The 27343-nt window shown below is 43.3% G+C and overlaps 1 protein-coding gene across 2 annotated transcripts; it reads right to left on the reverse strand.

Moving 5' to 3' along the window:
* Nucleotides 1-1060: 1060 nt before the first annotated feature.
* Nucleotides 1061-27020, reverse strand: LOC143415890 (uncharacterized). 2 transcript variants are annotated; one of them, XR_013096312.1, is made up of 3 exons: nucleotides 26352-27020; nucleotides 1450-1635; nucleotides 1061-1315 (listed from the first exon to the last, which is right to left on the reverse strand). XR_013096312.1 is itself a non-coding variant. In XM_076881312.1 (3 exons), exons 1-3 carry the CDS (start codon nucleotides 6634-6636, stop codon nucleotides 1275-1277), a joined length of 333 nt encoding a protein of 110 aa, XP_076737427.1. In that variant the 5' UTR covers nucleotides 6637-7964; the 3' UTR covers nucleotides 1061-1274. The 2 variants fall into 2 exon arrangements, 1 of the variants encoding a protein (XP_076737427.1); XM_076881312.1 differs by lacking the exon at nucleotides 26352-27020 and adding an exon at nucleotides 6550-7964 and having other exon boundaries at nucleotides 1431-1635.
* Nucleotides 27021-27343: the final 323 nt, after the last annotated feature.

A 27343-nucleotide genomic window follows, 5' to 3' on the forward strand; every position in this document is an offset into this window, starting at 1 on the left:
GAGATTTTAGAGGCCGTGTGTGGCAACAGGAAGTTTCTGTGTGTTTGCTGATCTTACATGTGGAAAACAACACGTGATGTTTGTGAAGTTCTACAATGATCATTGTTCTCACAGCATTTTGAGTGGGAACAGTTCAAACTGGGAGTAGTGGGAGTTATTTACTGATTGAAACAAGCTGAATGTTTCTGTGACGATGAAGATCAGCAGCTCAGCTGATCAATGAACTGACATCTATCAGTCGTTTCATGAGATGAAGTCATCAGCAGACATTTGTTCTGACTGTGTGATGAATGTCAGAACGTCAGGGCTCTGCTTTAGTCACTGCTTGATGATCATTGGCTCATTGTTGAATCCAGGGCCCAGTCTGACCTCTGACCTTTGCTGCAGGTCTTCTGTGTTATCTCCACTTTCATGTCTGATCTTCTGCTGTATCGTCCAAAATAAACATCTGGATCATTTCCAACACTTCAGCAGATCTTTAGTTTGGGCAGTGCAGCACAGAATAACACATATTGTACTATACTGCCCACTTCCTGATCTTATTGGATCTGTGTGTGAGGTTGGTGAAGGAAACACATGTTTACTGAGTGAGTCGCTGCCATTAGGAACTAGTTTTTATATCACAGCCTGGAAATCACACAGGACCATTTCTGCAAGTGAAAAGTCGTCATTGGAGGAAAATCATTGTGTAGTTTGTGCGACTGAAGAATTGTCCCAACTACATGTGCTGCTGACCCTTGACCTTTTCTTTAGGTGCACAGAGGAGTCTGTGGGAACATCCAGAACTGAGGCATCTTGTGTACAAACGTGTTCAGACCAGATGTCAAATGATGTCAGATGTCATCCGTGAATGGATGCAACTGTGGCTCGTTCCAATAAAATGAGGCAGTTTTGTAAGTACAAGCCCACTACAACCCATCATCAACATTTTAAATTACATTATACATCTTCACTGATATAAAGCACCACTATTTTAGCCTGATTCAGTTTTTCCACCCTAACAGTTCATTCCTCAAATCAAACAAGATATTTGACCCTAAAAAAATGCATCAACAAATAATTTTGTAATAAAATATTTATTCTTCAACTTTTACAAGTGAAATCAAACAAGTGTGTTTAAGAGTGAAACCAGAGTGGAAGCTGCTCATACAGAGTCCAACCCAGGCTAAAGTAAGCTGAGTAGAGCAGCACCATCAAAGTGTCGGCTCTCTGAACACGGTGCAAGATCGCCATCTGCAGGACAAAACTAGTTTTTCTCGCCCTCCTCGTCAACATCAAGATGATGTCATCGTACAGCAACTGATTCCCTGTCCGTCTGGAACAAAGCATTTACATTAAAAAAGACATTTACAGAAAATACAAACACCAACAACACATCTCATCATCACATGATATTTTATTATTTATTATATTATATATTTTTATTGTACCATCAACATCAACAAACACCAGCATATTTTCTTTGAGATTGAGTAGAGTGGACCTTTCCCTTGGTTCACTTCCTGCTCGCAGCATCAGCTGACCTCTGACTTCCTGGTTAAGGTCTCTCAGCGTTGACTGGAATATCAAATCGGACTCACACCATGTTATTGTTATGTGGTCATGTCTGTCAGCTGTTTGAAGAGCATCTCTGGCCTAAACACAATAGGAAGAACAACAACACGGCTAAAAAAACAACAACACATTTCCATATTAGATGAAGGGCACCGTAACTGGAAATGGTAACATTCATCTGATGCTGCTTTGGATTTATCTTCTGTTTTAGATCAACTTTGATCACGTCGAGCCATCTTAACTCCGTTTGTTCTAACTTCTCACTAACATCTCGTATGATTTCAGATCCCTGCTGTTCCTCACCTGCCCTGTAGGTTTGTGCTTTGACCTCCAGAGGGCGACAAATCAGCACAGACAGAGAGCTCCATTCAAACTTTGCTGCCATCAGGAATAATTCTTCAAATATAATCATCAGTGTTTGAGCAGTTATGCTATCAGGGACAATCTAGACATGTGTGACAATACTGAACATGTCACATGACACACCTCAAACATCATGTGATCCACTCTCAGTCTGCACTTTCATTCATGACTTCAACAGGTTGAAATGAGCTTTGAAGAAACATTCAGTGAAATAAATCTTTCATGGATTCATGTGAGCAGCAGATGAACTTTACAAAGAATCAGTGGATTTATCTTCTGTTTTAGATCAACTTTGATCACTTCGAGCCATCTTAAGTCCGTTTGTTCTTCTCACTCACTAACGTCTCATATGATTTCAGATCCCTGCTGTTCCCCAGCTGCCCTGTAGGTGGCCTCAGTGTGTCTCACACCATTTACAGATGATTACAGGTCGTTTACAGTTCAAACAGGTCCAACATAAGAAATATGCAGAAAATATCCTGCTATAACAGTTTGGGTCAAAGTGCAGATGTTCCAGATGTTCTGAGTCTGTCTGTGTTTCATGTTAACATGTAGATGTTGGACCAAAGTGAAGCTTTTTGATGTGACAGCAGGAATGTGAAGTGTAACTCTGAGCTGTAGGAAATGAAACTAAACGGACTTTTTCTCCTTTATTTATAGGAAAGTGTAGGAGAGCAACAGATGAACAAGCGTTACTGTAACAGGAAACATCAGAGGACCTTTATGTTCATCATCATCACTGTTTCCTTGTTCTGTCACAAACACACAACACTTCCTGCTCTCTCTCTGATGGATCTGATTGGCTGTTTCATTCACAGGAGGTCAGGGCGTCACACAAACAGCTTTAACTGCACAACGACACACTTTAAATCATCTGCAGACAAACCTGTGTGTTTGATTTATGAAGAAATAATAAAGACGTGTGTGCAGCTGTCCATGAAGCAGCTTCTCACACAAACTCTGACACTTCAGCCACTTTAATTCCTGCAAAGCTGCGTAATAAAGAGCTGTGACTGCTATGAGCTGCTGATGATGACTGCATGAAGCTCTCAGCTGAAGCTTCTTTCATTTATTTTAATGTTAATGTCGCCTTTTTAAGCCTGTGTGAGGATTTTAATGACACACATTAAAGGAGCTTCTTTGATTAAAACCAAATTCATGTTGATTTTCAGCCTGAAATGATAAAAACTTTAATAATTCTGTTTATAATCATCAACCTGGAGACTAATGAAAGTATAATAGTGAAAAAAAGCCTTTATTATTTGAGTAATGCCTGAATCTGCTCAGAGACGGAGACAACACAGAGGTGTTGATGACAGTTTGACATTAACTGAATTAAAAACAAAGTGCTCTTATTGTGAAAATCTGCCTCCTACTTCTTTAAATCATTTTTATGTATTTTTTAACCTCACAGTGAAACATTGAGGCATTAATCTGACACAGTTTGATCAGCAGCTGTGTTTTCACTGACGTTTCACTTTGATTTGTTCAGACTGAGCAGAGAGGATCGGCTCTCTGTGTGCGCACTGCTGAGAAACACAAGCTCATTTCTGCTGTTTCATGAAAAGTGTTATGGAGGAACAAGAAGTTCAGCCTCTAAACTCTCAGCGTGAGGACTGAGTGAAGAGTTTCAGAGCAGAGAGTTTTGGCTCACAGCTTTTAGCGTCTACACAAAGAGACGATTACGCACTTGATCTGAGAACATCTCCACCTCCTACAAACAAACTCTCCTACGAGCAGCTGTCACAACCACAACAGGCAGAAGACTGGATTTCTTCAGGTCAGATTTCATGCAGTTTGCATAAATTGTGTGTCACAGACTTTGTAGTTCACATTTGTGTGACTCGTTTAAATCTTCTCCTCCTGAAAGTGAAACTCTTACAAACACATCAGGCCACAACCTGCTGCAGGTTAATGATTGATCTGAAGGCAGCTGACCTTTGAGCAGGAACTTGTGAGTCTTTTATTGTGTTTAGCACTGCCAAGTGCTGGCCTCTGCTTCCACCATCACATTTACACTGGTAGGTTCAGCACTGCTGCCTGCTTCAGACTGAATCCAGCAGCACAAAGACACAAGTTAATAAAATCAGCATCTATTCCTTTATCACTGCTTTGTTACAGAGGAGAACAACGCTCCAGTAACGCGTAATCCGATTACTTTTTTGAAGTAACGAGTAAAGTAAGGGATTACTATTGCAAAAACAGTAATTAGATTACCGTTACTTTCCCGTAGGAACGCTGCGTTACTGCGTTACTAAAACCGTGATTTTTTGCGAGAATGTCTCACGACAGTGACGTAAGCGAGTGCGACGTTAGTGACAACAGCTGTGTGCAGATCAACAATGGATCACATATCGAGTGCAGAGAGAGTATGAGCGTGCAGCGTTTAAAGCGTGGAAGTACTGACCTTACTTTGAGTTTGATTCCATAAAAAGTGACAAAAACATTAGTGTCCGCTGTGCGTGGGAAGAAAACTTCTTTTTACAGCGAAAAAACCCCTAAACTTCCAACAAGCACCGAGTAGCTACGACGTAATGGGAAACTCACAGAGAAACTCGCGGATTCTTCCACTGACCGCAGCACACCTGCACCAGGGTAAACCTCCGCCTACCCCACTCCTGCTTTACAGGTGAAAATAGAGCAACAGGACCGCTGAGTCTTTGACTTTATTTATTTTCTGCTGTGTTTTACTTGCATCTATTTGAAAGACTGAGTGTAAACACAAAAAATATTTTATTTTATGAGCTGGAATGTGCAGAAAATAGGTTTCAATGTTAAACAAATTTCTTCCAGTCAGAGAATGTTGCAGATAATTAAATGTTTGCTTGATGCATAAAGTTAAAAGATTAAAACTAATAAAACAAGTTAGAAAAAGAGACTTTTCCATTTGATTACATTTTGTATGATGGATTATGTAGAAAAAGTAGAATTGGGCTGAAAGATCTATCGCTTTATCACCTCTTCAGGTTGTAAATCGGGTTTTTAAAAAGTAACTAAGTAACTAAGTAATTAATTACTTTTGAAAATAAGTAATCAGTAAAGTAACGGGATTACTTTTGGGGGGAAGTAATCAGTAATTAGTTACTGTCCAGTGTTGGGCAAGTTACTTGAAAAAAGTAATCAGTAACTAATTACTGATTACTTTTTTCAAGTAACTTGCCCAACACTGGACAGAGTGTTGGCTTCATCACCGACACACGTCACCACATCAGGAAACAGCTGGTTCAGTGAGTATTTAAGGTTCACTGCAGACAAACTGGAGAAAAACGAATCACATGAAACATTTGTTACTGGTTTCTGACCTCGTCGTAGAGACTCACATACCTGTGTTCTGCTATCAGTGTGATCACATGTGCTGGTACAGTTTGCCAGGTTGACCCATGTAACCTCCACTATCCTGTAGACGTGGAATATGTTTCACATATGGATCGCTTCATTACTCGACTATGACTGTGTGCTTCACAGGTGCTTACTGAAGTGCTGCTTTACACAAAACCAGACAGTAAAAATAAGAACTGCAGGTCCAGACCACAGGTTTATGTGTTGATAATGATGATGTGCAGTCACTCATTGTCACAGGATACTTCCTGCAATGATGCTACAGGTCACGCAGTTCTGCAGAGGTGGAGGAAACAGATGCTTTTCCTAACAGAGACACTTTAATGACTTAAAGAATCTAACTGACACACAAACCTCAGTTTGTCTGACATTCATGAGAGTAAACTGCTCCTGAATGTTCTGTTAGTTCACTGGATGTTCACCTGACTTCAAATTAAAGATCCCTGAGACAAACTCTCACGAGTTCAGCGGCGACGCGATCGCACAACCAGCCGCGACGTTAAAGGCCGACGCGCTCACTACCTTTGGTTACAGCTCTCAGCTCACACGACATACACAAAAATAATGACAACACGAGTCCTCTGTAGGACGTCACTGTGGTTTACTGACAATGTTCTCAACAACAGACGCACAACCCTGGTTTGGTCTGGTTATTTGTGTTGTACGGCTTCGTTGGTCTGACGAGCTTTTAGGGATGTCAGCAGAAGGATTTCACGTGCTGAGGTCATATTTATGAATCAACCTGAACAGCTAATACTTTACCTCTTTATTTTATAACACATATGAACACGTTATAGTAGATTTGTGCAATGTGTGTTTCACGTCTTTATGGGCGTATAGATCTGTAAACAGGCTGATGGGTGTGTGTCTGTTTATTGTAGCGTTGCAGAAATGTTAAAAATGATGATAATAACAACACTTCTCACATCAGGCTACAACACAAACCTCCTGATAGCTGCAAACAGCAAAACCCCCAACGACAGGCACACAAAGAGCGAGCAGGGACCCACCCTGACAGCATGTGAGCCTCCTACTACGACTCACTGTGGAGCAACACAACACCAGGAGACGGAGGATATGAGAGAGGATACAGCTGCTGTGGGGGAGCAGCCACACACTCCACAGGAGACGACGGGGTGAGAGTTCGGATGGTTCGGTGCTCCTAACATCATGTGGACGCTCGTCTGCACATAAACAAACCTCACCTAACCCCACCTCCTTTCTCTTTTTGCAGGGTGGGGTGCTCCATCCTTACACACTTTGTACCACGTGGCTCTCCATCTATTCGTTTACCTTCTTGGGTCTCTTCCTCCTCTGTCCCAGCCCATTGAGGCGATCGCTGGGGTCCAGCCTGTAGTGGGAGTGGCTGTCCTCGCTCATCCTGTCCCCGTCCACTCCGGGTTATTCCTTTCTTCTTTCTGTCCTCTGAATCGAGCTGACCTCTCTCCTCTCTGGTCCTCGCTCTCTGAGCCGGCGGAGCATGAGAGAGAGGAGTGGTTGGGGAGAGGGAGGGGAGACGAGCGAGGGAGGGAGGGAGCACAATGGTGTTGCCATGGCAGCAGCTGCCACCAGTGTTTATCTGGAAACGTCGCTGGCAAACCAGAATAGTTGCCACACGTTGCCACACTCGCACACTCGGCAGCCATACGTTTGTGTGCGACCTGCCCGTGGCTTCCTCGTTACAGACACACCGAGAGGAAACGCTCAGACACAAGGCCGAACATGAACGAACACTCGTGTGTGGGAGGAACAGGGCACAGACTCCACGCCGTCATTAAAGATGGCGTGTGTGCTAAACGGAGCTGTGCGCTGATCGATCAGTCAAGTGAAAAAAACAAAGGAAGCTGTCTGGATGGAGTTTGCTGCTCCCACTAATCAAAGAGATGCATCACAGCTGGAGCTGATTGATGCACGAGCCACCGTTTGCACAATCCCACCGACTCCACGCTTGTGTTTCCTTTCTGCACCATGTTGTTAACACTGACCCCACACGGTGTTCATGAGCTAAAGAAATCAGGATGATTGATTGATTTCACTGACTCGTCTGCACAAAGCATTTTGTAGGTTACAGCATGAAACGACTGTAATCTCCACATTTACACTCACAGTTTCTGTTTTACTCTCAAACTGATCAATAACAGCTTTCCTGTGTAACAAACACACAAAATAAAACAACTGTACCACCAATCAAACACAAGGAAAATAAATGATATTGTGAGTTCAGCAGTGGGTCTGTGACCGGTGTGTAAGAGGACGATAGATGAGTGGGTGTTTGTAGAAACAACCTTTGTGATTTAAATGTGAGACAGCAAAGCGTCAGACAGAAGCCTGAGCTGAATATTTCCTGTGATATGAAGTCACCGTGTTTGGGTCGGTCAGTCGACTACTACTCAGTGAGTGTCCCACACACACACAGACCCACACAGACCCACACACACACACAGACCCACACAGACTCACACACACACACAGACCCACACAGACCCACACAGATCTTAATGATGGCCTCAGGCTTTGAGCTCCCACTAACAGCAGGTCCCAGCAGCATCCCATTAATAGTGATGAAAAATGCAGCTACAGCTGCTTTTCCACTACTGGAAGTTAATCAGGTCAAAGCTGGAGCTTCACCCTGTTCAGACTGAACCATGTGAGCCGGCCTCGCTCCACAGAGGACGCCTCCAGGACAAACGTGGGCTCCATCGAGGCCCACAGCTGCTGTCACATCGTGGACGTGTTCTTTAGCTTGTTTTTCAAACAATCTCAGCAAACGTGCCAAAATCATCTTCAGTGAGACTCTGTGGCACACAATCCAAAAACAAAGAAGGCTAAAGGACATGCTCTGTCCTCTGTGTGACCCACAGTCGTGGCTCAAATGTGGGACTGTGGCCTGGTGTGACCTGAACACTGTGGGAACCTGAGGGGCAAATCTGAGGATTTCATTTGGCTTTTTCATTAGAGATAAGATGGATTATGTGAATGAAAAGGCAACACACACACACACGTAGGGTAGCTGTAGCCCGACTGGCTCATCTGCTAATCAGAGGGTTGCTGGTTCGATACCTGGGATCCAAAGTGCAAACTCTTGGGGAACGAGTCTACTTTGTGTGCATCTGAGGTTGAAGCGGAGCTGGTTTCAATAAACTGCTAGTTTCCCTTTCATACTCCTGAAGGACGTTCCTCACAAAGAGCGAGGCAGCAAGTCTGTGCAGGTCCTCACAGTTTCATCTCTCACCCAGTTCCAAGCCCAGTTTGTGTCCCAGATACATGCCGCTGATGGCCAGGAAGTGACATCACTGGATCAGTTATGAGAGCGAACCCTTCAAGACTCAAACCTGCCTGGCAACGAGGGAAACGGCTACACAGGAAGTCCAGTGACGGGGTGCAGATGTTCCATCACCGGGATGTCATCGCTTGTTGTGTTTGCGTCACGGGACTTCCAGGTTGTGTTGCTGTAACAGCCCCACCCACACTGAGGTGGTGCTCAACTGTAACTGAGAGACAGAGTCAAGTTGAGCTGAGGCAGTTATGTTCTACTGGAAAAGAGGCGACTGTGGCTCAGGACGTCAGTCGGTAGTTCGATCCCCGGCTGCTCCAGTCTGCGTGCCAAAGTCACCTTGGGCGGGATACTGGCCCCTGTTGCTGCCAGTGCTTTTATTAGATGCTCTGGAACTGGTTTAGTGCTTAGGGAGGGTAGAAGAGTGCTGTATAAGTGCTATATAAGAACCAGTGCATTTACCATTTACCATTACCATTACTTACATTCTTTACAAATCCTACCATGTGGATTCATGGATTTTTTTTTCACATTCTGTCTCTCACAGTTGACGTGTACCTCTGGTGCAAATTACTGACCTCTGTCATCATTTTAGGTGGGGGAACTTGCACAATCGGTGGCTGACTAAATACTTTTTTGCCCCACTGTAAAATTCCCTGTCTGAATTACTTCTATGATTTATCGTGCAGTTTAGTGGAACTACAAGAAGGCTCTTATTACTAATAGGGATGGGTATCGTTTAGGTTTGATCCGATACCGGTGCCAAACCGTTACTTTTGAAACGGTGCCGGTGCTTAAACGGTGCTCAAACCGGTGCTTAACGAATGGAGAACACAAAATTGGTCCAAAAACCTCTCATGTTCAGCTGTTTTTTTGTAAAAAGATAACAATGTTAGCCTTTTCTGCAGCTATGGGGCATATATGGTATCACTCTTGGCTGGAAGCAGTGCTTAAACAATGGAAAAAACACAAACTTTGTCCAAAAACCTCTCATGTTTAGCTGTTTCCCACTTTTTCTTTGGTCATTTTAGCCTTTTTGGCCAGGGTGAAGGGAGTATCTGCCATCAAACAAGAAGACAGCCGCATGTAGCTATGATGATGTTTGCTAGTTCACCTCACATGCATTAATGTAATAACGTGGTTAGCCTACTCAACGTAAATTACACACAAACAAGATTAAGCTACTCAGGCAGAGAAGAACGGCTGCTGCTGCATCATCATCCTCATCATTTCTGCTACACTGGCAGGGCTAGGGGCCAGGACTCTCCTCTTCAGGTTCTTGGGGATGTTGCTAACTCCGGGTCCGATAACAGGCACCACACCCGCAGTAGATGTGCTCGGTGTGAGGTCTCGCAGCAAGCTATCAAATACGGCGCATTTCTCGGCTTTTAAAAAAAACGCTATGCGTCACCAGGTGTGTCATCAGATTCGAGGTGTTACCTCCTTTGACAGTATCACAGTATCAGCTTAAAGCACTTGTTGCTGCTGAGTTTGCATCTTCTGCTGTGAAGTACAGCCAGACTTTGACCGCTTTGCCTTGGGCATTTTTAATCTGGAGCTCTGCTCTAAAAGAACGTACGTACCTGGGCCCGCCTACTATCCTCGGAAACGTAAAATGATTGGCTAGAATCTAAAGTGTATGACAGCTCAGGAAAAAAAAAGCACAGAAACAAAGCACCGAAATGTGCGCTGCCTTTCAGTCTGGTTACCACTGTTTATGTCAGAACGACACCGGTACCCATCCCTAATTACTAATCGGTTCTCAGTAAACTTTATGCTTTATAAGTGTTTGCAGTGCTATGAGATGTAAAAAACTAAACCGAAATACACTTAAATACGAGTACTGTATTAACTATTATGTAAAATAAACTACAGAGTGCACTCTGCAAAGTGTGCTTGCAGGCAAGAGATGCAAGAATGCATGACAGAGCAATAGAATAGAATAGAATAGAATAGCTTTTATTGTCACTGTTACAAGAACAATGAAAGGCTGTTTGACATTTCTCCATGTGTGTGAAGTATTTACACAATCACAGACAAATTTACATTTACACAAGAACGATATGTACAAGTTATACATGCACCTGCAAACATACGGATACACCCATACAAACATACACGCACATGCATACATGTATGTATAAATACATGCATGCGAACATACAGACACTTGTCTCCACATACACATACATACATGCCATGGCTCGCTGACTGGGAGTGCCGAACTGAGCTCCACAGGAATGAATCCAAAAATGTTACATTTGAATGTTTCAGATCATCAACAAAATGTTCATATTAGACAAAGACAACACAAGTAAACACAACATGCAGGTTGTAAATGTAGCTATTTATTCTTATTAGAGTTATAATTCAGCCCATCGGAGGGTTTTCAAGTCTGAACCACCTTTTTAAGCCACAGCATCTCAGCCAGTTTGAATAGACCAAAGTCCCTCAGAGGTGAACTGGCTGATCATTGAACACATGTTGGTGACATTGATGGTCAGGGATGCAGAGCAGATGCAAAGCCACAGCAAACCACAAAGAGAAGCCCAACAAAGAACCTGGTGTCTGTATTTTTAGATTTTAAGGTTTTTTGATGAAGACAAAAACAAGGACAGCTTCCTCCAGGGAGAAGCTAGAAGCTGCCTCCTGCAGCTATAAATAGCAAGGCTTCAGGAAATCTCACTCTATGTCAGGAGTATGGAAACTGATGGGATGGCGTGCACCCTGCTTAATATTTTGGAGGACTAATTGCAGCATCTCAGTCATCAATGAGGAAGTAAAGCAGGAAGCCGATCGATGCACTGTGATCGATGATCTAGGTATAAAGTAAACTGCCTTTAATGGTAAATATTATTAATGTATATACAGACCATAAATATTTAAACAGGCACATAGTTTTGTTCTTTAAGGTTAACAAAACCATGATAACGGTGTCTACGTTACAGGACATTTCAATGTGAATGTAAGTGCTCTATTCTTAGGAAACCGTGGCCTTTCTGTCGGTTTGGATCTGCTGATGAGCCTTTGGTCTATATAAATAGACTGACTATGGCATAATCATGACTTTTGTCATCACAGAAGTGATGGGAACATTCAAAGACTAAAAAATAAAGCTGTGGAAGAGCAAATAGTGTGCACAATTCATCTGATCGCAGAGAAGCAGTGAAAAACCCACAGAAAGTAAAAGATAGACGTCCTAAAAACTGGTGCAATTCAGTATAATATCATTGCATGTTTTGTTGCAATGGAGCAAACAACAACAGTACACTACTTTGCTGGGACTAAAGTATCTCTAATATAACATGGATGCTGTAAAATGTGATTGTGACATCCTTGACGTATGCACAGGAGTACAGAAGTAAAACAGCAGGAGTGTTAGCTCTACAGAGGAAAAGACACGCCTGTTACGTCGCTTACTACCTGCTTCTTGTCACCACATCGCCCGGTAGGATGGTTTCGACTCTCTCTGTAAGTGTACATCTCACTCTAGACTCTGGCTAACCCATTCTCTCCTCCCTCCGCAGCATTCCTACCAGCCCACCTATGGCTGTGCCACATTATACTGTTCATGGTAATACTGGTTTAATGTTGGGCAACGATAAAAAAATAAAATATCGCGATAGAATATGGGTAAAGTGCGCATGCGCAGTGCCTTTGTTTTCATACCCACATGGTGGCGATAGAGAATGAGAAGGGGGAAAGCGGATCGTTGAGTGAAACACATGAACCAGAACTGGTTTGTAAAAATGCTGCAGCTTCAGTGGTGTGGAACTGGTTTGGTGTTTGTCCGTCAGATACACAACAAAGGACTATTTTTTTGTAGAACATGCAAGCGGCCGTCGTTATTGCCACATTTTTCGGACTAAGGTGCTCTTAAATCTGGGAGTAATCTGGGTCCTAAACTCCGTCCTTCAGGACCCAAAGTCAAACGAACACTGCGACATCACTGAGAGTTAAAAACGGTCTAAATTCTTTCATCTTTAATAAAACGATCAGTGTTGCTGCCTTACCAGGTGTAACAATTGAGTTTAACATCCAGGCATCCATGAAAACAGAATTTATTATATTTAACGGACTTAGAAGTTAACAGGAAGTTAGCAGGAAGTTAGCGGAAGGTAGCTCACTGGTTTTGCTAGTGCCTAAGCATGATATAGCATGTTCTGACTGAGAGATTTCTGAACAAATTAAAACGTACAGCTCTGCTGTCACTTCCAACATAAATGAAGACAGGAAACTAAACAGCAGTGACGTTTGTAGGGTTACTGAAGTTGGGCTAGCTGGTATATAATGATGTGCTACGTGATCGCTAGCGACACAGCTATGTTAGCATAAACACAGTGAAGCTGGAGGACGAACACTAACACTTTTCCACTCGATAAAAGTTAACGTGAGGGTTCCTGATGGTTAGAGACAAATGCAATCGCATGGCAGGATGCTGTAAACCACAGGTGTCGAACTCCAGACCTCGAGGGCCGGTGTCCTGCAGGTTTTAAATGTGTCCTTGATCCAACACAGCTGATTCAAATGGCTAAATGACCTCCTCAACATCTCTTGAAGTTCTCCAGAGGCCTGGTAATGAACTGATCATTTGATTCAGGTGTGTTGACCCAGTGTGAGCTCTAAAACCTGCAGGACACCGGCCCTCGAGGCCTGGACACCCCTGCTGTAAACCATAGGTGTCAAACTCTGGCCCGTGGGCCAAATTTGGCCCACAACCTAATTACATTTGGCCCGCGAAGCCATACCAAATTACTATCAGAGCTGGCCTACTGGTATTATACAGCTAATATATATATTGTTCAGTATTAAGCTTTGCTTGTTCCATATTCAGTTTTTCAGCAAAACGTGTTTGAGTCCATAAGAAAAGATTCATTCTTATATCTGGAGGAATAAATATATTTCAATAAATATTAACGTTAGCCCGCGACTTTGTTCCAGTTTTGAATTTTGGCCCACTGTGTATTTGAGTTTGACACCCCTGCTGTAAACGGACCAAACTTCAGTCAGGAGAACAACTGAGATAATCCATCCACAATACGAGGTTAGTCATTAATATACTGCAACAACATGGGAATAGAGCAGCTGCCAGAGAATTCAACATTAATGAATCAATGGTACAGAAGTGGAGGAAGCAAGAAGAATTAGTTTAATAAAGTTTGATTTATCTGACTGCTTTGTTTCGCTTAATGTGCCTTATAATCCCCTGCAGCTTATGGTCTGAAAAATACGTACTGCAAACGAAATCATTTGAAGAACTTGTTACATTAGCCTTGAGAATAGTTAGCTTCATAACTTGGCCTGCTCCAGGCCTCGAGGGCCGGTGTCCTGCAGGTTTTAGATCTCACCCTGGGTCTACACACCTGAATCAAATGATTAGTTCATTACCAGGTGTCTGGAGAACTTCAAGGCATGTTGAGCCATTTAAATCAGCTGGACACGTCTAACACCTGCAGGACACTCGTGGCCTGGGTTTGGACACCACTGCCATAACTGAATACTGAAAGAAACTACAAGTCACGATCAGCTTCCTCATCAAGAACATCGTGAGAAGTCAGTGCAGCTGAGCAGACTTACTCAGGAGGAGTGATAGAGAAGGACTGAAGAATGGCCACATCAATTCTCCCTGTGCGATAACACAGGTGGATCCTGCAAAACGAGTGTGTTGTCTCTAGTACAACACATAACAATTCTGGGTTTATCTCTGGACTCCATCTCTTTTACATCACTCTGTCAGAGGCCATAGCTGTGAGTGCCTTCAATCGGGCATACTGGGCATTTGCCTGGTGGGCTGACAGTGATTCTTCGTATTTATGGGTTGATGGGTTTTGTTTTGTTTGTTTGTTTTGTAACGGCATGAGCAATGAAAGGTGGTGGATTGGCCAGATGCTAGCCGATGTGTAAAAATAACTCAGTTGTTTGGTGGTGGCTATGGCAGAGCTTCCACAGCCCTGCTCACAGCATTCCTGACTCTTTTTCGCCTGCACAAAACAGTACCCTTTAGATTATACCTTCGGCTACTGGGTATGATGGCTCAGCCATCCTGGTGGTCTGGCTTGGCTGTTTAAGAGGGTTTCAGCGCTGGGTGGTTTCTTCAGGCGCTTCCTACTGTTCTTGTGAGGATTGACAATACCACCATGGGGGCTTATATTAGCCATCGGGGAGGGATGCATTCACGCTAATAGCAGCAAACATTTCCTCTCTCTGAGTGCAACACATCCCAGAGTCAGAATGGGGAATGAATCTGCGAGGCGTTGTGTTATATGGTGATTGGGCTTTGCATCCAGCCACTGTAGAACAGCTTCAGCTGGAGCTTTTAGCCACTACATAGAGCAATAATCTTCACTAAGCTTGATCTTAGAAACACGTTCCATCTGGTGGACATTGGGGAGGTGACGAATGGAAAACTGTTTTCAACACTTGGACATTTCAAGCGTGCCGGGCTGACAAATGCCTCAGTTGTTTTCCAGGCTTTAATCAATAATGTGCTCTTTGTATGTGCACCTGTTTGACCTGCAGATTTTTTCCAGAGAACAACTAGAACAGGAAGCAAGTCAGAGTTCTTCAATGACTATGAGACACTAAGTCTAGTCTTGGTCTTGGTAGCCGGGGATCCGTCCGCCATGGCCTCTGATCCTGGCTGCCACGTGGCACACATTGCATGTGACCCCTATGGCGCCTACTGCAGGTGGTGGGCCTGCATAAGAATGGGCCCATGTCCCTTTTTCGGGTTGTGCCCAGCCAGGCCCCATGGACCAGTGCCCGGCCACCAGATGTACAGCTTCTGGCACCCTCCCCGGGCCTGGCTCCAGGGCAGGGCCCTGGTAACCCTATCCCAGGCAGGGTGAACTGTTTCCTTGATCTTGCACTCATAGGGGTCTTCTGAATTAAATTGAATTGAGGAGCAGACACAGACTGTTTTATATGAGATCCTTCTCATGCACTTCAACAGTCTTATTCATCATCCAGTCTTAAATGATCCTGTTATGACCAATGACTGCTCGACTGTGTCAAAGAGCTACTTCCACAGTGTGGAGAAGCCATAATTCTGACTCCACGCCAAATAAAAGGGGGAAACCCTCCCAGGGATTGACACCTAACAGTCAAATAGTTAAAGGATTAAACTTCTCTTTCCTTTCTTTAAACAAAAAGATATTTTCAAAAAACTATTCAAAGGTCCCAAATGTCTTATTTCACTCAGGGGAGGAAGGCAGACGAGAGGCAGCTGTGTCATTATTGCGTTTGTATCCTGCTGCTACTGGGACCAGTTACAGTTCCTTTCACTAACACACACACACACACATTCTAGTTTTGATATCTTAGTGAGGACACATCCTAGCCGCTCACTGTAACCATCAATAATGGATGGTTAACGCTCAACCTAAACCTAACCATAACCTAACTGTAACCCTGACACTAGAACCACATTGTGAGTCTCAAACTCGTGAGGCACTTTTGTCCTCATAAATGACTGTTGGTCCCCACAAGTATAGTAACATTCCAATTCTTGGTCCCCACAGAGACATCTAAACAGGTACACACACACACTTTCATGTATTTTTGTCCACAGTATAAAAGCTGTTTGGGGCTGGGAGGAATTAAGTCCGTCCATGGCAACTTTCCCCGACTGCCTTCCACATTCTTTGAGTGCTTGCCTTGTCTGCTCGCTCTGGCGCTTTAATGACTTCCTTCAAATGGTACCAACACTTCTGCAACGACTGCAACATCATTTTTTCCATCTTCACAGTCCTGGAAGCATTGGACAGTATCATCCATTACATGGAAAATATTAAAACAGCTCAGCTCACAAAAGCAGGGAAACCTTGGGTGCAAACATGTGGAGACCACTAATTCATTTACTGCATGTTGCCTCTGCTCAGTGTCTGCTCAGTAGAACATGGATCTACATGTTCACTCCTGCACTGGCCAAAGCTGGTAGTGGTACTGCTTAGACTCTTTGAGTGCTAACATTGGTGCTCCAATCATTTGGTCTGGCTCTAACGGTGTGATTCAGACTGAGCAGACCTGGTGCATTTTGAATCAAAACTTCAGAGTCATTTTACTATTATTTAATAAGGAAGAACAGAGACCACGACCACGTTATATCAGTAAAGATGTTGTGTCTGCATGAGAGTAGACTGTCTCTGCAGGCAGCATCACACCCAAACAGAGCAGACAGCCTGTTCATCCTGAGCTCGCCAAGGTCACCAAAGGTCAGGCGGACAAAAACCTGCAGTCTTAACAAAGCCACAGGCAAAGACACTCTTTATTATCAACTATCTAATAAAACGCAAAACAGCCAAGAAGTGAATCTGCCATGAATTTCACAACTTTACAAGCTAAGAAATAGACACTGAGCTTTATAATGATTAAATATGTTAAATAGATATTAAATTAAATATAGATCCTGATAAATGCCTCGTTAATTTTTCATCATAGAATTACTGTTGAAACAACCCCTTATCCATGTTTGATGCCCTGCAATGGACTCACAGCCAACTGTAGAAAGCAGCCCAATCAGAGGCACTTTTTCTTTGACCCAGTTTATTCTAAGTGGAGATATTATCTGAATTTCAGGAGTGGGACCACACCTCATTCTCGCCGCCTCAGTTTATATATGCCCCCTTCACCAATACCCTCTGTTCTCATTTTCATGCCCACCTGGAGCCCAGGAGCCGCTGCCGGTCCTCTTTGAGGCCTTCCCCACATTGCAGCACCAGTACACGCTCCCTCATCCATCATCGTTCATCGTAACTGAGGATGTGGTCCCAGCTAGTGAAATTGCTAGTAAAAATGTTAATGTGATAAACTCACCAGCTATTGGCTCACTGACATCCAGTACAAGAAGGCCAGGCTTACCAAAACATACAGTTTGATTTGTGCGCTCTGCTGCTGCACACAAATACTGTCCAACACAAGGAATTCAGCCTGGATTTACACTCGTCCCAGTGTCCTATGGCAGGTCAGCTCTATCACAGGCAAGGACAGCTCTGATGCTTCAGAAGTGTTATCAAAATAAATAAATAAATAAACAAAATAGAAATAACATACTAGTTTGGATCAAAAGCCAGACTAAGTTTTAAGATGCAATTTAAAAGACTGCATGGACTCGGAGAGACGAATATAAAGAGGGAGGTTACTCCAGAGTCTGGGAGGTACGACAGCAAAGGCCCGATCACCTCTGGACTTCAGACGAGACCTCGGCTGCGTCAGGAGCATTTGATTGGAAGATCTAAGTGCCTTATTAGGGATGCACAAATGGAGGCGCTCGCGTAGATAGCTGGGAGCTAAATTGTTTAAATTTTTAAAGGTAAGCAAAAGAATTTTGAATATTGGTACGATAATCAACAGGGAGCCAACGTAGGTTGGCTAAAACTGGTGTGATGTGGGCATAATTTCTAGTTCCAGTTAAGAGACGCGCAGCTGCATTTCAAACTAACTGGAGCCGGTGAATAGAGGAAGGTGGGAGGCCCGAGTAGAGAGAATTACAGTAGTCTAATCTGGAAGTGATAAGACCATGAATGAGTTTTTTAAGGTCCTTCAAAGGGAGGTATGGCTTTGCTTTAGATATCTGACGCAGCTGGTAGAAACAGTTTTTTACCACAGAGGAGGTCGATTTCTTGAGCTGTCCAGGAAAACACCAAGGTTTCTAACAGTGAGTGAGAGATGGCTACCAAGGGACCCTAAGGCAGTTGTTCCAGCGGGGTGTGACTATCAAAAACTAAAACTTTTGTCTTTCAGTGTGAGAGACGTGACCACGTTTGTACCTCATTTAGACAGTCAAATAGGGGTTCCAGAGACGTAGAGACATCTGATGTCAAAGGGAAATAAATTTTTATGTCGTCGGCGTAGCAGTGAGAGGAAATGTTATATTTTTCAAGTATTACTCCCAAAGGCAGCATGTACAAGGAAAAAGAACTGGGCCGAGCACAGATCCTTGAGGCACACCACAGTGAATTTGTTTTTAAAAACTGAAGCTGGCCCTCCACCTCTGTCAGTGGACTGGGGTGAGCTTAGAAAGGTGAATCGGGTTGGTTCTGAGAAAGAAAAGAACTCACCAGGGCAAAGCCAAGTTTCAGTCAAGAATAAGAAGTCCAGCCCGGATGAAAGAATCAGCATACAGAGTCCTGAAGTTGGCAGCATGGTGTTCAGAAAACAGCCTGGGACTGAACACTAAGAAAACCAAAGAGGTCATTGTCAACGTCAGGAGGCACTGACTTGGCCCCCCTCTACATCAACGGGGAGCGTGTGGAGAGGGTCCACACCTCCCGGTTCCTTGGTGTCCTCATCTCTGCTGACACCTCCTGGACAGACAACATCTCAGCGGTCGTCAAGAAGGCCCAACAGCGGCTGCACTTCCTGAGAGTCCTCAGGAAGTACAAGCTGAACTCCAACCTGCTGCTGACATCACGGTATGGTACGGCAGCTGCACTAAGGCGGATAGAGGCTTCAGAGTGTGGTCAAGACAGCACAGAAGATCATCGGCTGCCCTCTCCCCTCCCTGATGGACATTTATTCCTCCCGCTGCCTCAGCAGAGCAGCAAGCATTATCCATGACAGCTCCAGTCCGGTTCTAACCTGTTCAACCTGCTTCCCTCAGGGAGGCGCTACAGGTGCATCAGCAAGGAGACCCACAGACTCGCAACAGTTTTTTCCACCCGTAACCTGAACTCACACATGATAAACACAGTTCCACCCCCCAATGTAGGACCTCTATACACAGACTACACAACTATCATCACCACTGTGCAACACTTAATTTACGTGCAGTAACCCACACTGTAATATATAGCACTATGTTTTGTTTCTATATTTGTAGATAGTGCTGCAGAACTGTGCAACTCACCCCCCTTTCTTTCCCACGTCTGCACTGAATAGGAGATGCTCTGAAGCTTATTGTGCATGTGTGTAGTGACAATAAAACGCATTCTATTCTGTTTTTGTTCACATGCTAAGTTCAGCATTCAAAATCTTGGTGTAATGTTTGAGTCTTCTCTGAGTTTCAACTGTGTAAAATCTTTATCTCACTCCTAACATTTCTAAATTGTGAAACATGGTCTCCTCTGCTGAACTGGAAGAAATTATCAATGCGTTTCCATCATTGCATTTAGATTAATGTACTGGCCTCTGTGCTGGATTAGAGAAACCACCAAGGCTCTGCACCAGTCTACAGCTGACTCTGTCCATTCTTTTAAAAAGCACTTCAAAACCTTTTTGTTTAAACAGATTTTCTGTTGAGAAGTTTTTTAAAAATTTTAAAACTACAGGTTTATGTTATTTTGGCACTTAATGGGGTTTTTTGTGATGGTTTGTCTGTGAAAACGTCCTCACAATCACTAAAAACCAAAGAACACCACCCCCACAGTAAAGCAGTGGAAACATGGGTCACTTTTCTGCTAAGAGCACAACATGACCTCCCTGCATGGAGGGGCCAATAGACAGGACCGCGTATCGTACTGTGACGAGGAACCTTCGTCCCATGAAGATGGATGTTCAAGCATGACGATGATCCAAAACATCGTGTCGAGGTAACAAAGCAGTGGATGAAAATAAGAGTGGCCTATCGAGTCTTCCACTCATCACCTCCAGCTGGTGACGGCAGATGGCTGCCCCTCACCGAGCCTGGGGTTACTTCTTCTTCTCTGTAATGTTGTAGGGTATTTACCTTATAAATATGAAATATATAAATATGAAACATGTCAAAACAAAGCAGAGACAGCGATCAGTGATAACTGATTCTCAGTGCTGGAGATAAGGATGTACGGTAACCTTCAACTTTACACATCCTGTGGACACATACTGTTTGATCTATTGTTAGCATAAAGACGCTGACAGGTGCAGATGAATGAGCCCCTGATTTCTTCAGCCTACAGCAGACAGACTGTCAGGAGTTAGCTGCAGGACTGCAGAGCGTATGCTTGGTTTTATGTTGTGTTGTTGTTTTTAGCCTGACAGATGCCAAATGATCTGTCTGATCAAACGGGCGATTGTGGAAGAACACAAGCGCTTTGTCCTCTGGAGGCTGCTGACCTTCTCTGGCCACACAAACTGCTACACACTCACACACTGACATTAACCTGTCACTGTGGTACACCACTCTATACTTCACATATCTTGGTTGTCCTCATTTACACGACAAACACTTAAATAGACACACACAGTGACACTGTACGCCACCCCGAGAGGCCCAGTGTGGCACGCTACTGGTGTGTCACATGCTCAGAGTCCAAACAGCCTCTGTGAACCCACACTGCTGCAAATATGTCGCCAGCGCCTCCAGATTCAAATCAGTGTGTCATTGAGCAACAGAGGTTAGCAAAGGTGTCCCAGTCCAAATATGGTGTAACAGCAGGAACGTGTGGGACATTCCTTTCTTATGACTTCATAAACTCAGCTACTGGGAGATTAATCCAGCGTGGTGTGGCAGCTTTGATCGTAGACCAAAAATGTGCAGTCCAAAAAGATCCCAGCGTAATCAAAACAGGCCGTCCTTTGGCGTCCACCGGGCAGTGTTTTGTAAATAATGTGTGTTTATCATTTATATGGGAATATAAAGAACTAGTTTTAGCTGTTCTACATAAACAGCATATCCCAAATATCATCAAAACAGAAAATTAGAATAAGAGCTTTCAAATCCAATTTATCGGCACAATTATTTCAATTTACTTAAATGTGCTCCGAGGGCTAACAGGCTGTTTAGATCACAGGGACATGTTACATAATGAAGTAATGAATGTCATTTCTAACTGTTTGATTTTAAAAAGTATGTTTGATAAATGTGGGACAAGGACAAGCATGTAATGGGATTAGTGGGGATACATTCATGGAGGAGAGGAGAAGTCCTAAAGCTAGCTAATGAAAGGACAGCAAACTAACACAGAGGAAGAGGTCAAGGCAGAACAACAAAGATTTCTTTGCAGGGTGAGATGAGGAAGGGAGGAGAGTAACCACTGTGATCACCCAGAAGAGAATGACTCAGGTCTGTGTCCAGTCTCCCCAAATCAGCATGACACAGCAAACTAAGCTACATAAATCTCTGAATTACCAGCTGAGCCACTAATCCAGGCGGCATGACACTCGCCAAACTGCTAGTTCTGTGATATTTTACCACCGAGCATAAAAGTGCTTACAGGAAAGGCCAGGAAAGAATAAGCCATGAATACAGAGTTTAAATCATAAGAATATTTTATAACGTTTAACATTACGCAGAAGCATTTCATATTCATGAAACGCTTTCAATTAAAAGAAAACATCGAAACAGGTAATAAGGACACACCCAACATGCTCAACACCCACTTTAGTACTTCCTACTCAGCAGTTTCAATTACTGGTTAAAGCAAATGTGTTAGAAACTTAAAGCACGTAAAGAATCTGCTCAAGTCAAACAAGACATCAGACAACACATCACCAAGAAGGCAAGTTTAAAGCAGTCCTACAGAAAGGTTTCAAAACTCACTCCCACAGCTTGATTCCAAGGATGTTAGATTCCTATCGGGCCTTTTCTACTGTTAATGTTTAAGCTAAATGACAACTTTGTTTGTCCACTGTCAGCATTCGAAACAACTTCTACAGGGTTTAATGGAGCACACAGATTTGACTTTTTACAAAAGCACTCAATGAGCTGTAGTAATGAAGAATTGTATCACAGTACGTTTTGTCATATCCTGTCTAAGATGTTTTTTCTTGCATGAGCCTAAGCACTCATTTATACTCGTATCCAATACAACTGATTTCGGTTTTATGCTTCCTAAAACCCTTAAAATTCCTTGTCAACGTCTTTTAGTTTAACCAATCCTAAAGAAAATCAAGCTTTGCTGCTCTACTCTATTTCCCGTTTCCTGCAACATGTGTGTGGATGCTGAATGAGACGGGTGGAGGGATGAGCGCTACATGGTTGTGTTTGAGCAGGAGGGCCGGATGATGAATGGGCTTTTATAGACATGCTGTTCGTTTACGGAGGCTTGTAGGCGATGATCTCTTTAGTGTAATATGAAAAGGAAACAGACACATCGTGATATCACAAACACAATCCTACATTTGTGCCAACCTAATAAAATAATATGCAGTACTGTGTGAAACTCATCAAGTGGCCTGAACTAAAAGTTCTCCAGCAAGTTTAGTAGCATTGCTACTTGAGATTGTTCATGTTGCAGCCAAGAACTTCACTGATGACTGCTGCCATGGTGTAAATCAGCTGGTTGGTTCCAGCGATGGTCACACTAGGGACTGTCCACTGCAGTAAAAACTCTGCATTATCACTCCGTTACCTGCTGCAAGCACTGCCACAGTCTGATTTTCTTTCATCACTACCTGAATTGTTTGACTAAAAGGAAAAAGAAATGGCAGATGTCCTTCTCTACAGGGGAGAACTGTTGGCAAACTGTTCACCACCCCCCAACCGCCCTGTCTGTCATCACTCCACTAGCATTGCTGTTTGTAATTATATTCACTCCACTTTTACACACCTATACATAATATCCTAAAAGCCACAAATCAATTAGAACCCTGCTCTGTTTGGTAATGAACTGTGATAAAACAAATATCCCCTGCCTATGAAAAACCATAGGCTTCCCAAGGGAGTCATGAGTTCATAATGTTCATGTTTATAAACACTGAAAGCTGACATGGAGTAGGTCCCAGGCCCTGAACTCCATAAGTAAGAAAATGGATTGATGTATAAATACACACACACATATATACAAATATATTAGGGGTGCAACGATACACAAAATTCACGGTTCGGTTCAGTTCGATACTTTGGTGTCACGGTTCGATATTTTTTCGATACAAAAAAAATGTTCATGCCTTTTTAATTTGTCAGTTATTAAAATTATAAATATATATTTTAACTCAAACGTACAGTTTTTAAATTTAATGTTGCTGAAACAACAAAATAATAATAAAAAAATCTATCTGATGGAGGAATCACCCATCTTTGGAAAAGAGAGTTTATTACAGAGAAATGTCTCTTTCAAAATAAAAGCTCTACTATACGCTTCTTCTGGGCTATATTCTCAGCAGCATATTAAACATATCAGGTCCCCATAAGGAGAATCCTGTGCTAACAGCTGTCTAAATGACTCGGGTAAAGTTTGTAGCATGCTGCTTGTTGTTTTGTCTGCTTCCTCTTGTCTTTGCACTAGGATGATGTCGGTGTAAATGTGCAGTCATATTCGTTGTGTTCCCACTAGTGCTGTCAGCGTTAATCTGAAATGACCTTAACGCCACAACACGGCAAATCTCCGTTAACAAGCTACTGCGGATCGCCCCGTGCGTGGGGCTGGACGGCCAACATGTTAACGAGCTAACTGCGCTAACACACTAGTTCCCACCCATGTAATTGAGCATTGCGTGGCACATCCAACATACTGTTTTACTTTAGTCCATGACTCGCTTACCTTCAGGGTCATACGTCACATGAAAACCAAAATAGTTCCAAACACCAGATCTGAATGAGGGTGGGGGAGGTTCAGTTTGCCATGTTGCAACGAGCTTAGCTTCTGTCTCGCTAGCTTGCCCTGCGCTCAGTGGATCTGCACTCGACAGTGCAGCCTAGGCGGAGTAGTCGAACGCAGATCCACTGAGCGCTCAACACAGACAGCATCGTCAGAAGGAAAGTTGATGAAATAAATTAAAAATTTTGTATTGTTCGATACATATGCGTACCGAACCGAAAGCACTGTATCGAACGGTTCAATATCGATACGAATATCGTTGCACCCCTAATATATGTGTATATATATATATATATATATATATATATGTGTGTGTGTGTGTTTTTGTGGTTCAGCATTATGATGCTGAACCACAGAAACACACACACGAGTATCGTTGCACCCCTAATATATGTGTATATATATATATATATATATATATATATATGTGTGTGTATGTGTTTCTGTGGTTCAGCATCATAATGCTGAACCACATCATAATGAATAAATGGATAAATTTCCAAAATCCCGGAGCAATGCAAATTAGCCGGTGCGAGGTAAGGAGCTCTGTCATTGGTTAGACAGTCTTAGCTTTGCACCTATACCAAAGGCCATTCAGCCTCTGTGTTTACACTCTGCCGACACAGATGTTGGACATGAGACGACACAGGAAAAGGATTTTTGATGTGAGGTTTTTATTGAGATTTTATTTCTTTTTTTTCTGATTTGAAGTATTTATTAATGGAATAATTATTTATTTTCAAATACTGATTTATAAATTTTTATTTTATTTTATTTATTTTTTTTGCCTGTCCCGTTTGGCTCTTTTGCATCAGAATTGTTGTCTAAAGGCAAAGAAAGATGCCCAACGGATTTACTTTACCAAATTGACCATCCCAGCCTTGCCATAATGGTCCATTTGATTCACCTTTTATTGTTTATTTTATTTTCACTTACTGAATATGGGACAGACTTGACTGGGGGAAAGAAGGGGAGAAAGAAAGAGAAACAGCTGAGAAGAGGGACGGGGGAGAAGGGCAAAAAACAAAAACCAACAGAATTTTCTTTTCAATTAAATTACTAGATAATAAATTACTTTTGTATTGAATAAATAAAATAACTTAAAAATGAATTTGTAAATTAATATTTTATCGCACAATTCATTGTTTAAGCAAAGAACTTTTTATTTCGATGCGCTGGATCTTCTGGTCCTCTGCACATAAGTGGATTTCCATTTAGACTTTATATAGACAACAACTCAAAGTGCTTTACAACAAGTCACATTCACCCATACGATCATCTAGTGCTGTACTTTAAACACTTTAAACACAAACACGGATACTGTGGGGAGAGGCCACAGAGGCACAGGGAGAAAACTCACACAGAAATCCAACAATTAAAGAGGAACCTTCTCGATGTAACACTACCATCCTGCAAGATGACCTGGTCCTGGGCCATCTTAATAAGCATGCTGTGCACAGTAGTTTCATATTCCTGCCAGAACAAACACCAGACAGTTTGTACACAAGGCTCAGATTCTCGCTTTGCCAGATACAGACAATAGTTTAAGATCCTAATGTCTCTGCACAGCTCTGTATGTACTGAAATATCCAACCTCAGATATTTCCTGCTCACTCTCTGCACCGCCTTAGACAACAAGTAGTTCATGCTATACATAGCATTGACTTTTCATTCCAGCCATGTGCACTCATCAGGGCATCAGTGCTGCCGTAGTAACCACACTAACACTTCCTTGCACCTGTTGAAATGGCCTCAGTCTGATCGTGCCCTGAACAAACTCACCTTTATCATCCCACACACGGACTAAATATGTGCGTGTCAATAACACGTGACAGGAGAACATGCTGGTTGTCTGTCATGGGGCTGAATTAGAAACAGAGCAGGAACTACAGTTTGTCAGATTAAGACTGATCAGGTCCAACATCCGCTCCCAGCACTGATTTACACGTTTGGTGTCACATTGAAGGAAACGCCTACTGGCACAACCTGCATGTGTTAAACTGCTCCTGCGTGTAAACAGCGTGTCACTTACGGCTTTTTGCATCAGAAGGACGCGCACTGGCGTCTCAGGGTGACTCAGATGTTTGCTGAATGAGGTGTAGACCGGACTAGGCGGGACTCATTTCACCAAAACACGAGCTTTTCCACCCACCAGTGTTTATCTGTGTGCTTATTTTAAAGAATTATTCCATCGTTATCAAATACGAAGCATTACACGCACGTCGCGCCGTTTCTGCTGAGTCAGACACCAGTGCTCCCGTGTGCTGATTCTCGGGTCCATCTTAAACTGGTGTGTTTGCGAATGAACTTCGGTAAAACGTTACAACGTTACCGGGCGCGCAGAGGGTCTCGGAGGCGTGTCGTACCTGTCGGGTGGTCGCGGGCTCCTCGTTCCCGGTGGGTGAAGGTGTTTCTCCTTCAAGCGATGCTGGGGTGACCGGAGAAGAAGCCATGTCCCCCCGACATCACCTCTCACTAAGCGCCGCTCCTACTGTGACTTTCCTCGGTGTCCTCCAGCGTGCAATACGCTGCCTGGCGCAGTTTGCACGGACGGTGGACCGGTTGCGTCGCTCGTCTCCTGCGCGATCAAAGTGAGTCTTCGGCTGCACAGTGCAGCCACTGTCCCTCCTCCGGCCGGCGGACTAGTCCAGGCGAGGCGGATGACGTTGTCCCGGGTCTCGCTCGCTCTCGCACATGCAGGACTTGGCCCAGTCTGTCTTCTTCTGCCTCACTCTGCGCTCTGCTTTTCACTTCATGTCTTTTTGTTTTGTAAGGTGGCTAACACGATCACTCCTCTTCTGCCTGCAGGACTCTGTGACTGCTCTGTGCTGTGGCAGCACACTCCAGCCTGATAGTTCATTTTACAGCTTTTGGCACTGCGACGCTCTCCTCGGCTCGACAGACACAATCTCACCATGTCGGCACAATATACTGAGTGCAATCCATAACATGATTTTATCTCACTGTAACTTTTAAATCGACCAAATGTTGCGTAAATGACGTGTCACGTGACTTGAGCACATGCACACCCCCTGTCCTCACAGCAGACATTCATCTTAGCCCCCCCCCTTGTGTTTTGAGATCATTGCTGCAACAAAAGGTTGCCACAGATATTTCTACATGAAACGTACTGAATCAGTTGGCACATATTTAACTATGGTTGGATGAGACCTGCACTCTGTTTTAATATAATGTTGTTTTGTTTGAGTGGCTGAAATAAAGCTAATAAAATAAATGAATACTAAAATAAAGCTGAATCACATCACAGGAACGACACAGCCCTGTTCCTCCAGGCTGTTAACCTGTGAATCAGCAAACATGTATGATTTATTGTCATTCATTTGCTAAACAAACTTAC

The sequence above is a fragment of the Maylandia zebra genome, unplaced genomic scaffold (genome assembly GCF_041146795.1).
Source record: "Maylandia zebra isolate NMK-2024a unplaced genomic scaffold, Mzebra_GT3a scaffold11, whole genome shotgun sequence".
Taxonomy (NCBI): Eukaryota; Metazoa; Chordata; class Actinopteri; order Cichliformes; family Cichlidae; genus Maylandia; species Maylandia zebra.